Source organism: Thalassophryne amazonica, chromosome 14 (assembly GCF_902500255.1).
Source record: "Thalassophryne amazonica chromosome 14, fThaAma1.1, whole genome shotgun sequence".
In the NCBI taxonomy this organism is placed as follows: domain Eukaryota; kingdom Metazoa; phylum Chordata; class Actinopteri; order Batrachoidiformes; family Batrachoididae; genus Thalassophryne; species Thalassophryne amazonica.
The window spans coordinates 95,796,854-95,812,723 of NC_047116.1; the positions used below are offsets into that span (position 1 = coordinate 95,796,854).

General features: G+C 39.9%; 1 protein-coding gene across 1 annotated transcript in view; it reads right to left on the reverse strand.

The window, feature by feature from the left end:
• pgap1 (post-GPI attachment to proteins inositol deacylase 1) overlaps positions 1–15,870 on the reverse strand; it is a 38,981-nt gene that overhangs the window by 9,466 nt on the left and 13,645 nt on the right. The window contains exons 4-11 of the mRNA XM_034186851.1: positions 15,176–15,347; positions 8,654–8,814; positions 8,451–8,503; positions 8,237–8,303; positions 7,900–7,999; positions 6,313–6,371; positions 617–700; positions 84–133 (exon numbers count right to left, since the gene is read on the reverse strand). Coding sequence (XP_034042742.1) covers positions 84–133; positions 617–700; positions 6,313–6,371; positions 7,900–7,999; positions 8,237–8,303; positions 8,451–8,503; positions 8,654–8,814; positions 15,176–15,347 — 746 coding nt within the window. The remainder of the gene's footprint in view (positions 1–83; positions 134–616; positions 701–6,312; positions 6,372–7,899; positions 8,000–8,236; positions 8,304–8,450; positions 8,504–8,653; positions 8,815–15,175; positions 15,348–15,870) is intronic.

The following is a 15,870-nucleotide window of genomic DNA, read 5'->3' on the forward strand; positions in this document are numbered from 1 at the left end:
ATGGGATTTTCATCATTTAATGTTGAAAAGACAAACAGGGTCTGACAGATGAGAGAAGATTTCCACAGCACTCATGTTCTTACCACGAGGAACCATTCCTCTGCGTGCACCCGTACACCCAGCTGGTCATCTCCTGTGGACAAAAATAAGAAATCAGAAGAGCTTTTTATTTTATTGCAGAATCTATTTTTATCAGTTCTGAACTGGAGACTGTAGATGGACTTTATCGAGGACAACAACTAAATTTTGCTGATATGAACATTGGTAGCCCAACAGCACAATGTGTTGGGCTACCAATATGGAGACCTGGGTTCAATTCCTGGCCATGATACCAATGTCCTTGGACCAGGATGTTCAGGTTGGACTAGTGTCTACTCCACTGGGGACTGTCAACAAATGTTTTTGGAAGATACAATAATATAATAACAACATAAAATTAGAATTAGTAAATTACAGACAAGTGTTTTATACAATTTTAACAGACAGACAGACAGACACAACCACACTGCAAAAACTTCTGGATACTGTGCACATAGGAGCAGAATAACAGTCGATAAACAGGGGGATAGGTCTGATTTGTCCCAGCAGAGGAATTCTTCCCTTTTTAACAACTCACCAGGTTGCTGCTCCTACAGTAGAAATGGCTGTACACTTTCCTGCGACTTGACAGAACAAACTTGAAGTGTTTGACCTGTCCTTCCTGTCGACACACAGCAACATTGAGCACACTGAGTAGTCCTTTCTATGGAAATCAATGTCCCGTCGTTATTAGAAACCACCTTGGATCATTAGTCCAGTGAACAGCAGTGACCTTTGTGGCCAACAAACCGAAGCTTTGGAAATAAAAGAAACTGACCAACAAGCTCATTTAAAGCTTCATGTCACTTCAAAAGCACACATAATGTACAGTACGCTGAGAGACAGAGAAGGAAGAAGCGACTGCTTTGACTACATTCATACAAAATCCTTCCCACAGGGTTGTGTGGACTTGTCATGGTGTTAGTTTGAGCTGCTCAACAATGTCCTTTCCTCTTTTTTTCTCAGGCTAAAGTCACAAAAATCCCTTTCTGTATGACTGTGTAAAGGTATGACCGTGTTTGTGAGTTTTAGAATGTAACCACTGTCAATCAGAAAAGACGACTTCTGTGATTTAGCACATTTCTGTATAGAAAGTCTCTCTTTCTCTCTCTCTACACACACACAAGTTGAGGTAAACATTAAAATGCTTTGCTACAAGCAGAAGCTGCAGGAGAGAGAGAGACAGACAGACATAGATACATAGATAGACAGATAGATACACAGACAGATACATAGACAGATACATAGACAGATAGATAGACAGATACATAGACAGATACATAGACAGATAGATAGACAGATACATAGACAGATAGACAGATACATAGACAGATAGATAGACAGATAGATAGACAGATACATAGACAGATACATAGACAGATACATAGACAGATAGATAGACAGATAGACAGATACATAGACAGATAGACAGATAGATAGACAGATAGATAGATACATAGACAGATAGATAGACAGATACATAGACAGATAGATAGACAGATAGATAGATACATAGACAGATAGATAGATACATAGACAGATACATAGACAGATAGATAGATAGATACACAGACAGATACATAGACAGATAGATAGATAGATACACAGACAGATAGACAGATACATAGACAGATAGATAGACAGATACATAGATACATAGACAGATACATAGACAGATAGACAGACAGATAGATAGATACATAGACAGATAGACAGATACATAGACAGATAGATAGATACATAGACAGATACATAGACAGATAGATAGATAGATAGATAGATAGATAGATAGATAGATAGATAGATAGATAGATAGATAGATAGATAGATAGATAGATAGATAGATAGATAGATAGATAGATAGATAGATACACAGACAGATACACAGACAGATACATAGACAGATAGATAGATACATAGACAGATACATAGACAGATAGATAGATAGATACACAGACAGATACATAGACAGATAGATAGATAGATACACAGACAGATAGACAGATACATAGACAGATAGATAGACAGATACATAGATACATAGACAGATACATAGACAGATAGACAGACAGATAGATAGATACATAGACAGATAGACAGATACATAGACAGATAGATAGATACATAGACAGATACATAGACAGATAGATAGATAGATAGATAGATAGATAGATAGATAGATAGATAGATAGATAGATAGATAGATAGATAGATAGATAGATAGATACACAGACAGATACACAGACAGATACATAGACAGATAGATAGATAGATACACAGACAGATAGATACACAGACAGATACATAGACAGATAGATAGATAGATAGATAGACAGACAGATAGACAGATACATAGACAGATAGATAGATAGATAGATACACAGACAGATAGACAGATACATAGATAGATACACAGACAGATAGATAGATAGATACACAGATAGATAGATAGATACACAGACAGATAGATAGATAGATACACAGATAGATAGATAGATACACAGACAGATAGACAGATACATACACAGACAGATAGATAGATACACAGACAGATAGACAGATACATACACAGACAGATAGATACACAGACAGATACATAGACAGATAGACAGATAGATAGACAGACAGATAGACAGATACATAGATAGATAGATACACAGACAGATAGACAGATACATAGATAGATACACAGACAGATAGATAGATAGATACACAGATAGATAGATACACAGACAGATAGACAGATACATAGATAGATACACAGACAGATAGATAGATAGATACACAGATAGATAGATAGATACACAGACAGATAGACAGATACATAGATAGATACACAGACAGATAGATAGATAGATACACAGATAGATAGATAGATACATAGATAGATACACAGACAGATAGATAGATAGATACACAGATAGATAGATAGATACACAGACAGATAGACAGATACATAGATAGATACACAGACAGATAGATAGATAGATAGATAGATACACAGACAGATAGATAGATAGATAGATACACAGATAGATAGATAGATAGACAGATAGACAGATACATAGATAGATACACAGACAGATAGATAGATACACAGATAGATAGATAGATAGACAGATAGACAGATACATAGATAGATACACAGATAGATAGATAGATAGACAGATACATAGATAGATACACAGACAGATAGATAGATAGATACACAGATAGATAGATAGATAGACAGATAGACAGATACATAGATAGATACACAGACAGATAGATAGATAGATAGATAGACAGATAGACAGATACATAGATAGATACACAGACAGATAGATAGATAGATAGATAGACAGATAGATAGATAGATAGATAGATAGATAGATAGATAGATAGATAGATAGATAGATAGATAGATAGATAGATAGACAGATAGATAGATAGATAGACAGATACATAGACAGATAGACAGATACATAGACAGATAGACGGATACATAGATAGATAGAAAGATACATAGATAGATAGAAAGATAATCAATCAAGTTTTATTTCTATAGCACTTTACAACAGTTTTCACTGAACCAAAGTGCTTTCCAATAGCACCAGCCAGAGATAAAATAAAAAGAAAAGTACGAAAAACACAATAAAAGCATCCAAAATAGAATAAAAATAGACAAAAAAGTGTCAAAGCAATTATGTGCAAAAAGCTGCCCTGAACAAGTATGTTTTTAACTTAGCTTTAAACAGAGGCAAGCTATTAATGGACCTCAGTTCAGGAGGTAATGCATTCCACAACTTAGCACCTGCTACTGCAAAAGAACAATAGATAGCTAGATAGACACATAGATATCATTGCTCATCCTTTATTACAGGACAGTGAGCAAGACGCAAAGATGGCTTGAGACTTTCAGCAAAGGTTACCCAAGAATCCAACCAGGGCCGCTGCAAACTACATTCTGCAGCATTTTATTTTTTTTTATTTAACCTTTATTTAACCACGAAAGTCCCATTGAGATTATTAATCTCTTTTTCAAGGGAGTCCTGGCCAAGACAGTGGCACAAATTACAACAATTTCAAAACATAAAAGACATTTCATACAATAATACAGCTATTTAAAAGCATTTACAAATCATGGATTTCATTTCCAAGCCTTTGAGCACAAGTTTAAAATTGCCAACTGGAACCAGTTCCTTTAGTTTCCAGTCTTTCTGAAGATTGTTCCATGTTGTGGGGGCAGAAAACTGAAATGCCACCTTCCCAATTTCTGTGCGGACACTTGGTACAGACAGGAGCAGTGATTCTTGAGAGCGTAAGGAATACAGTCCAGCCACTTTTGGTTGAATATATTCAGAGAGATATGAGGGGAGCAGATGGAGAATACCCTTATAAATAAACATACCCCAGTGAGTCAGTCTACGAGAATCCAAGGCTGGCCAGCCCACACGTATGTAAAGTTCGCAGTGGTGTGTGCGACACTTACAGTTTGTGATGAACCTCAGAGAGGCATGGTAGACTGAGTCTAATAGTTTCAATACTTGAGTTGGGGCATTCATATAAATGAGGTCACCATAATCCAAAATTGGTAAAAATGTTGCAGCTACGAGTTTCTTTTTTGCATTAAAAGAAAAGCATAGCCTGTTTCTGAAATAGAAACTAATTTTCAGTCTCAGTTTACCAATTAGTTGTTCAACGTGTCCTTTAAAGTTAAGGTTGTCATCAATTAAGATTCCTAGATATTTAAATGATTTGACCCTTTCGATCTCTGCCCCTTGAAGAGTGACAATTGAAGGGCTCGTCAGCAGACTGTTTTTTGTTTTTGAGAACAGCATCAATTTGCTCTTATTAGCATTTAAAGAGAGGTCTAGCTTTAGAAACTTTTCCTGAACTATGTTGAAAGCGTTTTGTAATATAGAGACACTAGCATTTAGAGTTTTTGCAAAACTATAGATGACCATGTCATCAGCATAAAAATGATATTTTGTGTCCATGAGATCCTGGCCAATGTTGTTCACATAAATAGTGAATAGGAGTGGCCCCAAAACAGAGCCCTGGGGCACTCCTTTCGTTAATGGAAGAATATTAGAACAAATCTGATCAGATTTAATACATTGGGATCGGTCAGTAAGATAATTACAAATCCACCCAACCGCCTCTTTAGATAGTCCAATGTAGGTCAACCTCTCTTTAAGTAAAATATGGTTCACAGAGTCAAAAGCTTTTGACAAATCAATAAAAAGCGCAGCACTATGTTGCTTATTGTCAAGAGCCATTGAGATATCATTGATCACTTTCAGTGTTGCTGTAATGGAACTATGAGCTTTTCTGAAACCTGACTGAAAATTGCACAATATATTATTGTAATACAAGAATTCTTTCAACTGGTCATTTATTAAAGATTCCAAAATTTTAGATAAAATACAAAGTTTTGAAATTGGCCTATAGTTATTTAAGATTGTAGGGTCACCACCTTTGATTAATGGTGTGACAAAAGCTGATTTCCATATTTTGGGAATTTGCATAGTGCTCACACTCAAATTAAAAATATAAGTCAGGGGTTGTGCTATAAAATCAGCAGCAATTTTCAGAAAGTAGGGATCAATTAAATCAGGTCCTTGAGGTTTTCGAGCATCTAACAATTTTAATGCTGTGTGGACTTGGCCCAAGGTAAATGGCTGGAAACTAAAGGCTGATGTGTCAGTGGATAATTCAGACACAGTCACTGGACTGGTTGAATTTAGAGAGGGTATAGAGGAAATAAAATGTTTGTTGAAACAATTTAACATTTCAGCCTTATCATAAATATTTCTTGAGTTGTGAACAATATAATTTGGAAGAGCCTGTGAGTCATTTCCAGCGGTTAGAGAATTTACAGTTTTCCAAAATCTTTTTGGATCATTGAGACTATCAGGCATGTACACACCTTAACCAATCAGGTAGGAGTGGCCCAATCTGGTGCATAATTTTTAATTAGTTCATTTTCCCCATTTAATATTGCGAGACATGTACAAAATAAAAGCCTTTTTTTGTTTTTGAGCTGTTGTTTTAATCACCAAAGAGAATACTCATCTATCTATCTACTGCATAAAGTATTACACAGTACATGCCCAGGATTTTCCAAATCCTGGGAATAACTAGAGTGCAGAAAATATAGATAGAATGTCATGTTTTTTTTTTTTTTTTCTTTTCAAAAAATGAAACCACAAGAGCCCTAAGCTGTTATGATGTGGTGTTGAGGGACTGTACCTTGGGTGTGGTGTAACTGAAACGCAGGGTGTTGGTTTCACTCTGTACTTCAGGAAAATCTAGTGCACAAATATGACATTATAAACAAATAAATCAATCACTTACTATGAACTCCATCCTGCACGTCTGATTTAGATACAACATGTATAGTAATTAAGCCCTTTTACAATAAATAACACTAATGCTGCAGTCACATGTTGGCTGTAAGCCACAGACAGCAACCCGATGCTCCACATTGTTTTCAATGAGATGAAATTCCGCTGCCACACACTGTGAGAGCAGTATCCATGCACTAAAAGTGAACAATTTTAAAGTTTAAATGCAGTAGTGACCAGGACAAGCCAGATGTTGTTTCACCATTAACACTGAGAAAAGACAGGCTGCAAGAAATGAACCATTTAACCTGGTTTTATATCGCGTAGAGAGAAATACGAGGTGTGATGCTACAGTGAGACATTAAAGGTGTATGGCATTTGGGTTTTTTTTAAGCTTTAAGTCATAAAAACAATTTTCTTTGCCACCACTATAATTTTATTCCTTAGCCTTTAAATAAGGATTCATAATATGATATTGCCAATGTGATCAAAACTTGCACCGTCTAGAAACAATGCAGCATTCTGACACCTGAAGGGGAGAAAATCATATGCTCACACGCCATGACCTACATTTAGTAGTGAGGTCATAGATCATGTGGGGGTTTCCCCCGAGTTGTGCAAAGATGCTCAGAATCAGACGATGACTGCCAATCAGAGTAAAGAAAGGCAGCGTGCTGCACATGCAAACAAAATAAACCAAGATGGCAGAAAATGCACTGAAATAGCTTTTTTCTATAAGTCTAATATGTTATTCCAATAATTTGTAAAACAGCAAAACAAACACTTCTAAATTTAAACCGCCGCTTTTGTAACCAGGTAACACCTCTGAAGTGATTCACAAGACAGCTTACAAATGTTAGCGTGCACACCCAGGGTGTGTGCATCATGCAAGTGGGTCAGGTCAAAGGTCATTTCAAAACCTCATGCAGGCACGCACACTTTCTCCGGCAGTTCAACTGCGCGATGGCGTTACAAGGAAATGACTATTTGCTATGAAATTCTGCTCAGATAAACACGTTCTCTTCAATAAATGAACTGTAATTTTTCAAAATGTAACAAAAACAAAAAATAAGCCTACATTATAATGCTTGGATTTCGGAAGAAACAAAATTGTCAGTTTTGTGAAAATTGAAAGGCTGAACAGCTTTAAGCTAAAAATGTGAAAACTCTGTTGTACCTTTGAATTATTGCCCATTTCATTCACGCTACATAACGACCGAGCTACACGTCTGCTGCTGCAGAGGACAGCTAGTCTGCTGCACCGACCATAATCACTGTTTTTCTGCCATCAACATGTGAAGGCAGCATAAGTAACTGGCATCCTGAGGAATACATTGCCTTTGCTTTGTGGCGATGGTATCAACTCCAATTATTTTCTGGAACACTATTTCTAGAAGCCAGAATGCCTCCAATCAAGACAGAAAACTCAGGAGAGAGAGAAGGACAGGGTGGTGATTTGTTTGTATGGCATGGTCATAAGTTTCCCACTAACCTAAGATGGAGACCAGGTGAGTGTCTCCCATCATCCTGACAGGGTGTCTGATGAAATGATGATTGAAAACAGCAATTCTCTTCTCTGGATTTTCAGAGAACTACATCACAGGAACACATAGAGCAGTTTGCAGAGCAGCGAGGTTGATTAGCGATTAACTTCAACACACACACACACACACACACACACACACACACACACACACACACACACACACACACACACACACACACACACACACACACACACACACACACACCCTGCATGTTTCTACGTGTTACATTATTAACACAGGGAATCATTCTCAGGAATATTCATAAACGTTGGTCATTCTGACCTGTTTGGTTTCAGGATCAATGAGGTCAAAAAACGCTCGGACTGTAGCAAGAACAAGTTCTTTGCACCTGGAACACACACACACACACACACACACACACACACACACACACACACACACACACACACACACACACACACACACACACTTACAGTTGCAGATAAAAAAAAAAAAAAAATCAACTTCAAAAGAGATCAAATTGATTTATTTTTACCAAACAATGGACAGATGGTCTGTGGACACCCACGTCCTGGGAACTGCAGTCACCTTAGAAAAAAAGGACACAGAAAACATGTGATAACTTAAAGGAGGAACAAACACCTTGTAGCTGCACTGACAACTGTTTGTTGTTTTCTGTCAATCTGTGATCACGATGCTGTCACGGACCACTTAACCAACGTCCAAGCACAGTCTTACCACGAGTGACAACTTGTTTGGATCTCCTGGAGCACAAGGTAAGGATATCAGACCCGAGCGGACCTGGTAGTCACGGTAACCACCCCCAACAGAGAGGACGGTGACGTTCCTGAGGTTGTCGGCGTAATTCACCCAATGATGTCTCACTGAGAAGTAGAAACCTTCAGAAAACAAAAACAAGAAACGAGTCAAGAGTCAACGCGACCAGCACCAACATTACACCGAAGATGTCAAACAGATGACTGGTTGGATTTTCATCATGCAAAAAGTTCACTTCTCATCATCAAGCACCTTCAATACATATAAACTTTCCGTACAAGTCTCAAGTCTTTAAAACATATGAGGTCTGTTAGAAAAGTATCCGACCTTTTCATTTTTTTCAAAAATCATATGGATTTGAATCACGTGTGATTGCATCAGCCAAGCTTGAACCTTTGTGCGCATGTGTGAGTTTTTTCACGCCTGTCGGTTGCGTCATTCCTGTGAGCAGGCTTTGTGTGAGCACTGGTCCAGCCCTCTCGTCGGATTTTTATTGCAAATAAATGTCTGAACGATTTGGAGCTTTGCTGCATCAATTTTTTCCAGAAACTGTGAGAGACCTCCAGGTGGACACCGTTCGGAAAATTCAGATGACTTTCAGGTACGATTTTATGGGGATTACACAGATTAAGGAGTGATCCAGACGGTTTAAAGACCGCCCACTGTGGCTGAGAGCGCGGTGCGCTCCGAGTGCCGATCGACAGGCTGAAACAACCAGATCATTTCCAAAGTGAAGGCTTTGTTGATCCGGGACGTCGTCTGACTTCCACAGAAATTGCAGAAGACGTGGACACCAGCACTTTTTCGGCACATTGAGACAGACATGCGGAGGAGTTCCGCGCATCGCGGTGGAGCCGCATGGCACAAAGCAACGCCGTGATGAAGCCTCACAGGACATGTCCTGGCATGTCCAGCTCATTCACAATTTCTTGGATAGTCACACGACTGAAAAGCCACCAAAAGCCGTCTGAAAGCCGTCCTGTGAGACCAACACAGAGGTGCTTTTGTCCGCGCCACGAGCGGCTCCATGGCGCATCCCTCCGCTTCTCTTTCCATGACAAAAACTTCTGTAACAGTAGAATGTGCCGAAAAAGTGCTGATGTCCACGTCTTCTGCAATTTCTGTGGAAGTCAGACGACGTCCCGGATTAACAAAGCCTTCACGTTGGAAATGATCTGGTTGTTTTAGCGGGGTGTCAGCCTGTCGATCGGCGCTCGGAGTGGGCCGCGCTCTCAGACGCTGTGGGCGGTCTTTAAACCGTCTGGATCACTCCTTAATCTGTGAATCCCCATAAAATCGTCCCTGAAAGCCATCTGAATTTTCCAAATGGTGTCCACCTGGAGGTCTCTCACAGTTTCTGGAAAAATCTGATGCAGCAAAGCTCCAAATCGTTCAGACATTTATTCGCAATAAAAAATAGACGAGAGGGGTGGACCACTGCTCACACAAAGCCTGCTCACAGGCGAATGACGCAACCGACAGGCGTGAAAAAACTCACGCATGCACACGAAGGTTCAAGCTTGGCTGATGCAATCACACGTGATTCAAATCCATATGGTTTTTGAAAAAAATAAAAAGGTCGGATACTTTTCTAACAGACCTCATACATCTCCACTACCTGCTGAATTCAGTGCAGACGCCTAATAGATAAATTTGGCTTAGTCCTTCAACCAAGATCAGCCGGATCCCAGACTGGAAAGTTTGTCAGCACAGTCAGCAAGGTGAAGTCAGGGTGGACTGATTTTTAGGGGGGACCGTTTGGTTGGCGACATCTGGATGACGGTGCCTTGAAAAGCACCCCAGCCACCACTCCTCCCGTGGTGACCTCCCATAAGGTGACATTTAGGGGAGGTGGCATAGGGGAAGTGATTAATGAGGGTAAGCACATCTAACTACACACGGGAAAGAATCATTTTAAGATAATCTTGATGGAATACTAAGCTCATGTGACACAATCCTTTGTGGAAGCTTCTCATGTAAAAGCCTATTGACCTCTACTGGTGGTTGGCTCTCACTGCGGTATTGTATCACTTCCTGTTCCGGAGCACAGCTGTGTTTTTCTGTATCTGTTAGCTGTTTAATCTGCGCAGTTAGATTGATCTAGTTATCTAGATTACGATTTGTTTCCCAGTGTAATCTTTACGTGCCTTAACTAAAGCACTCCTTCTGCTGAATCACCTCTAAATTATTTACACATTATTCACTTTGCGTGTTTTTAGGAATCCGCTAGCTTAGCGTAGCTACTAGCTCTTAGCCGATTTAGCATGGCGGCTTCTCCTGTCTCTCCCGCACTTTTCTGCTCTGGGTGTGAAATGTTTAGTTATTCCTCGGCCTCCTTTAGCAGTAATGGTACTTGTAATAAGTGTAGCTTATTCGTAGCTTTGGAGGCCAGGCTGGGCAAATTGGAGACTCGGCTCCGCACAGTGGAAAATTCTACAGCTAGCCAGGCCCCTGTAGTCGGTGCGGACCAAGGTAGCTTAGCCGCCGTTAGTTACCCCCTGGCAGATCCCGAGCAGCCGGGAAAGCAGGCTGACTGGGTGACTGTGAGGAGGAAGCGTAGCCCTAAACAGAAGCCCCGTGTACACCGCCAACCCGTTCACATCTCTAACCGTTTTTCCCCACTCAACGACACACCCGCCGAGGATCAAACTCTGGTTATTGGCGACTCTGTTTTGCGAAATGTGAAGTTAGCGACACCAGCAACCATAGTCAATTGTCTTCCGGGGGCCAGAGCAGGCGACATTGAAGGAAATTTGAAACTGCTGGCTAAGGCTAAGCGTAAATTTGGTAAGATTGTAATTCACGTCGGCAGTAATGACACCCGGTTACGCCAATCGGAGGTCACTAAAATTAACATTAAATCGGTGTGTAACTTTGCAAAAACAATGTCGGACTCTGTAGTTTTCTCTGGGCCCCTCCCCAATCGGACCGGGAGTGACATGTTTAGCCGCATGTTCTCCTTGAATTGCTGGCTGTCTGAGTGGTGTCCAAAAAATGAGGTGGGCTTCATAGATAATTGGCAAAGCTTCTGGGGAAAACCTGGTCTTGTTAGGAGAGACGGCATCCATCCCACTTTGGATGGAGCAGCTCTCATTTCTAGAAATCTGGCCAATTTTCTTAAATCCTCCAAACCGTGACTATCCAGGGTTGGGACCAGGAAGCAGAGTTGTAGTCTTACACAGCTCTCTGCAGCTTCTCTCCCCCTGCCATCCCCTCATTACCCCATCCCCGTAGAGACGGTGCCTGCTCCCAGACCACCAATAACCAGCAAAAATCTATTTAAGCATAAAAATTCAAAAAGAAAAAATAATATAGCACCTTCAACTGCACCACAGACTAAAACAGTTAAATGTGGTCTATTAAACATTAGGTCTCTCTCTTCTAAGTCCCTGTTGGTAAATGATATAATAATTGATCAACATATTGATTTATTCTGCCTTACAGAAACCTGGTTACAGCAGGATGAATATGTTAGTTTAAATGAGTCAACACCCCTGAGTCACACTAACTGTCAGAATGCTCGTAGCACGGGCCGGGGCGGAGGATTGTCAGCAATCTTCCATTCCAGCTTATTAATTAATCAAAAACCCAGACAGAGCTTTAATTCATTTGAAAGCTTGACTCTTAGTCTTGTCCATCCAAATTGGAAGTCCCAAAAAACAGTTTTATTTGTTATTATCTATCATCCACCTGGTCGTTACTGTGAGTTTCTCTGTGAATTTTCAGACCTTTTGTCTGACTTAGTGCTTAGCTCAGATAAGATAATTATAGTGGCGATTTTAACATCCACACAGATGCTGAGAATGACAGCCTCAACACTGCATTTAATCTATTATTAGACTCTATTGGCTTTGCTCAAAAGTAAATGAGTCCACCCACCACTTTAATCATATCTTAGATCTTGTTCTGACTTATGGTATGGAAATAGAAGACTTAACAGTATTCCCTGAAAACTCCCTTCTGTCTGATCATTTCTTAATAACATTTACATTTACTCTGATGGACTACCCAGCAGTGGGGAATAAGTTTCATTACACTAGAAGTCTTTCAGAAAGCGCTGTAACTAGGTTTAAGGATATGATTCCTTCTTTATGTTCTCTAATGCCATATACCAACACAGTGCAGAGTAGCTACCTAAACTCTGTAAGTGAGATAGAGTATCTCGTCAATAGTTTTACATCCTCATTGAAGACAACTTTGGATGCTGTAGCTCCTCTAAAAAAAGAGAGCTTTAAATCAGAAGTGCCTGACTCCGTGGTATAACTCACAAACTCGTAGCTTAAAGCAGATAACCCGTAAGTTGGAGAGGAAATGGCGTCTCACTAATTTAGAAGATCTTCACTTAGCCTGGAAAAAGAGTCTGTTGCTCTATAAAAAAGCCCTCCGTAAAGCTAGGACATCTTTCTACTCATCACTAATTGAAGAAAATAAGAACAACCCCAGGTTTCTTTTCAGCACTGTAGCCAGGCTGACAAAGAGTCAGAGCTCTACTGAGCTGAGTATTCCATTAACTTTAACTAGTAATGACTTCATGACTTTCTCTGCTAACAAAATTTTAACTATTAGAGAAAAAATTACTCATAACCATCCCAAAGACGTATCGTTATCTTTGGCTGCTTTCAGTGATGCCGGTATTTGGTTAGACTCTTTCTCTCCGATTGTTCTGTCTGAGTTATTTTCATTAGTTACTTCATCCAAACCATCAACATGTTTATTAGACCCCATTCCTACCAGGCTGCTCAAGGAAGCCCTACCATTATTTAATGCTTCGATCTTAAATATGATCAATCTATCTTTGTTAGTTGGCTATGTACCACAGGCTTTTAAGGTGGCAGTAATTAAACCATTACTTAAAAAGCCATCACTTGACCCAGCTATCTTAGCTAATTATAGGCCAATCTCCAACCTTCCTTTTCTCTCAAAAATTCTTGAAAGGGTAGTTGTAAAACAGCTAACTGATCATCTGCAGAGGAATGGTCTATTTGAAGAGTTTCAGTCAGGTTTTAGAATTCATCATAGTACAGAAACAGCATTAGTGAAGGTTACAAATGATCTTCTTATGGCCTCGGACAGTGGACTCATCTCTGTGCTTGTTCTGTTAGACCTCAGTGCTGCTTTTGATACTGTTGACCATAAAATTTTATTACAGAGATTAGAGCATGCCATAGGTATTAAAGGCACTGCGCTGCGGTGGTTTGAATCATATTTGTCTAATAGATTACAATTTGTTCATGTAAATGGGGAATCTTCTTCACAGACTAAAGTTAATTATGGAGTTCCACAAGGTTCTGTGCTAGGACCAATTTTATTCACTTTATACATGCTTCCCTTAGGCAGTATTATTAGACGGTATTGCTTAAATTTTCATTGTTACGCAGATGATACCCAGCTTTATCTATCCATGAAGCCAGAGGACACACACCAATTAGCTAAACTGCAGGATTGTCTTACAGACATAAAGACATGGATGACCTCTAATTTCCTGCTTTTAAACTCAGATAAAACTGAAGTTATTGTACTTGGCCCCACAAATCTTAGAAACATGGTGTCTAACCAGATCCTTACTCTGGATGGCATTACCCTGACCTCTAGTAATACTGTGAGAAATCTTGGAGTCATTTTTGATCAGGATATGTCATTCAAAGCGCATATTAAACAAGTATGTAGGACTGCTTTTTTGCATTTACGCAATATCTCTAAAATCAGAAAGGTCTTGTCTCAGAGTGATGCTGAAAAACTAATTCATGCATTTATTTCCTCTAGGCTGGACTATTGTAATTCATTATTATCAGGTTGTCCTAAAAGTTCCCTAAAAAGCCTCTTTTTGCTCTGTATGCACCACTCTGCATTTAATCATTAGTGATTGATCTCTGCTCCCCTCCACAGCATGTCTTTTTCCTGGTTCTCTCCCTCAGCCCCAACCAGTCCCAGCAGAAGACTGCCCCTCCCTGAGCCTGGTTCTGCTGGAGGTTTCTTCATGTTAAAAGGGAGTTTTTCCTTCCCACTGTAGCCAAGTGCTTGCTCACAGGGGGTCGTTTTGACCGTTGGGGTTTTACATAATTATTGTATGGCCTTGCCTTGCAATATAAAGCGCCTTGGGGCAACTGTTTGTTGTGATTTGGCGCTATATAAAAAAATTGATTGATTGATTGATGTCAGCTGGGCACAGAAAACCTCTTATCAGTTGACGTCTTGGATGTTGTCTTTCTTATTCCTGGTAATTTTGCATCTATAGTGAAAGACATGTTACCCAGTCAAGTTTCAAGTCAAGTCTCTGGTCTCTTTTCCATGACCAAATCTAATTCCCAAACAGGTCTGGCCAAAAATCAAATATTAATCACTGTGCTTGGCTGGACTGAAAACGTGCAAACGCATTTACAGTTGGAAAATGTTGAAGCTGCTGCTAAAGTCTTTGTAATTAGACACCTGAATGTCACAAAGTGTTACACTCAGATTGGAGCTACAGCAACGGGTGACACTTACTCAGCAGGTATGGATCCAGGGCCAGCACAGGGGCCAGATGAGGGGAGGCCTGTGTGATGATGAGGCTGACCAGATGTGTGTTGAAGCGAGGCAAAGTGAACAGCGCCCGGGCCACCACTCCTCCCATGGAGTGGCCCACCAACACTACACTCTTAGGTGGGCTCTCAAGGTGCTGGTAAAACAAGACACAGCAAAAAGAACAAATCACTTATTGGGTTGAGCAACAACACAGGTTATGTCCCCAGTCACAGCTGGACAGACTGAAACAATGCAAGTGAAGTGTCTTGCCCAGAAACAAAGACAGGTAGCATAAGTGAGAATCAACCAAAGTCTACCTATTGGTAGCCCAACTCATCTCACTGATCAAACTACTCTACAAGACACAGAGATGCAAAGAGGTAACTCACACGCTACATGAATACAATTTCTATTGACCTGTGTCAATTGGTTAGATGGCTGGTTTGGAGGATTAAAAACCAACAAAAAACTACTATTATGACAATAATAATAATCGTTCTTAAATCTCAGTGAAAAATTTGGGATTATTGGGAATACAGATGACCATCTGCACTGATGTAAACGGGGTGGGAACAAACCCATTGTACACTAAGTGTGTTTGGGATGACACTGCCCTGAGGTGTATGCAGTCTACATTAGAACGTCTGACCTCTATACTGTGTTTCCAGAATATAAGT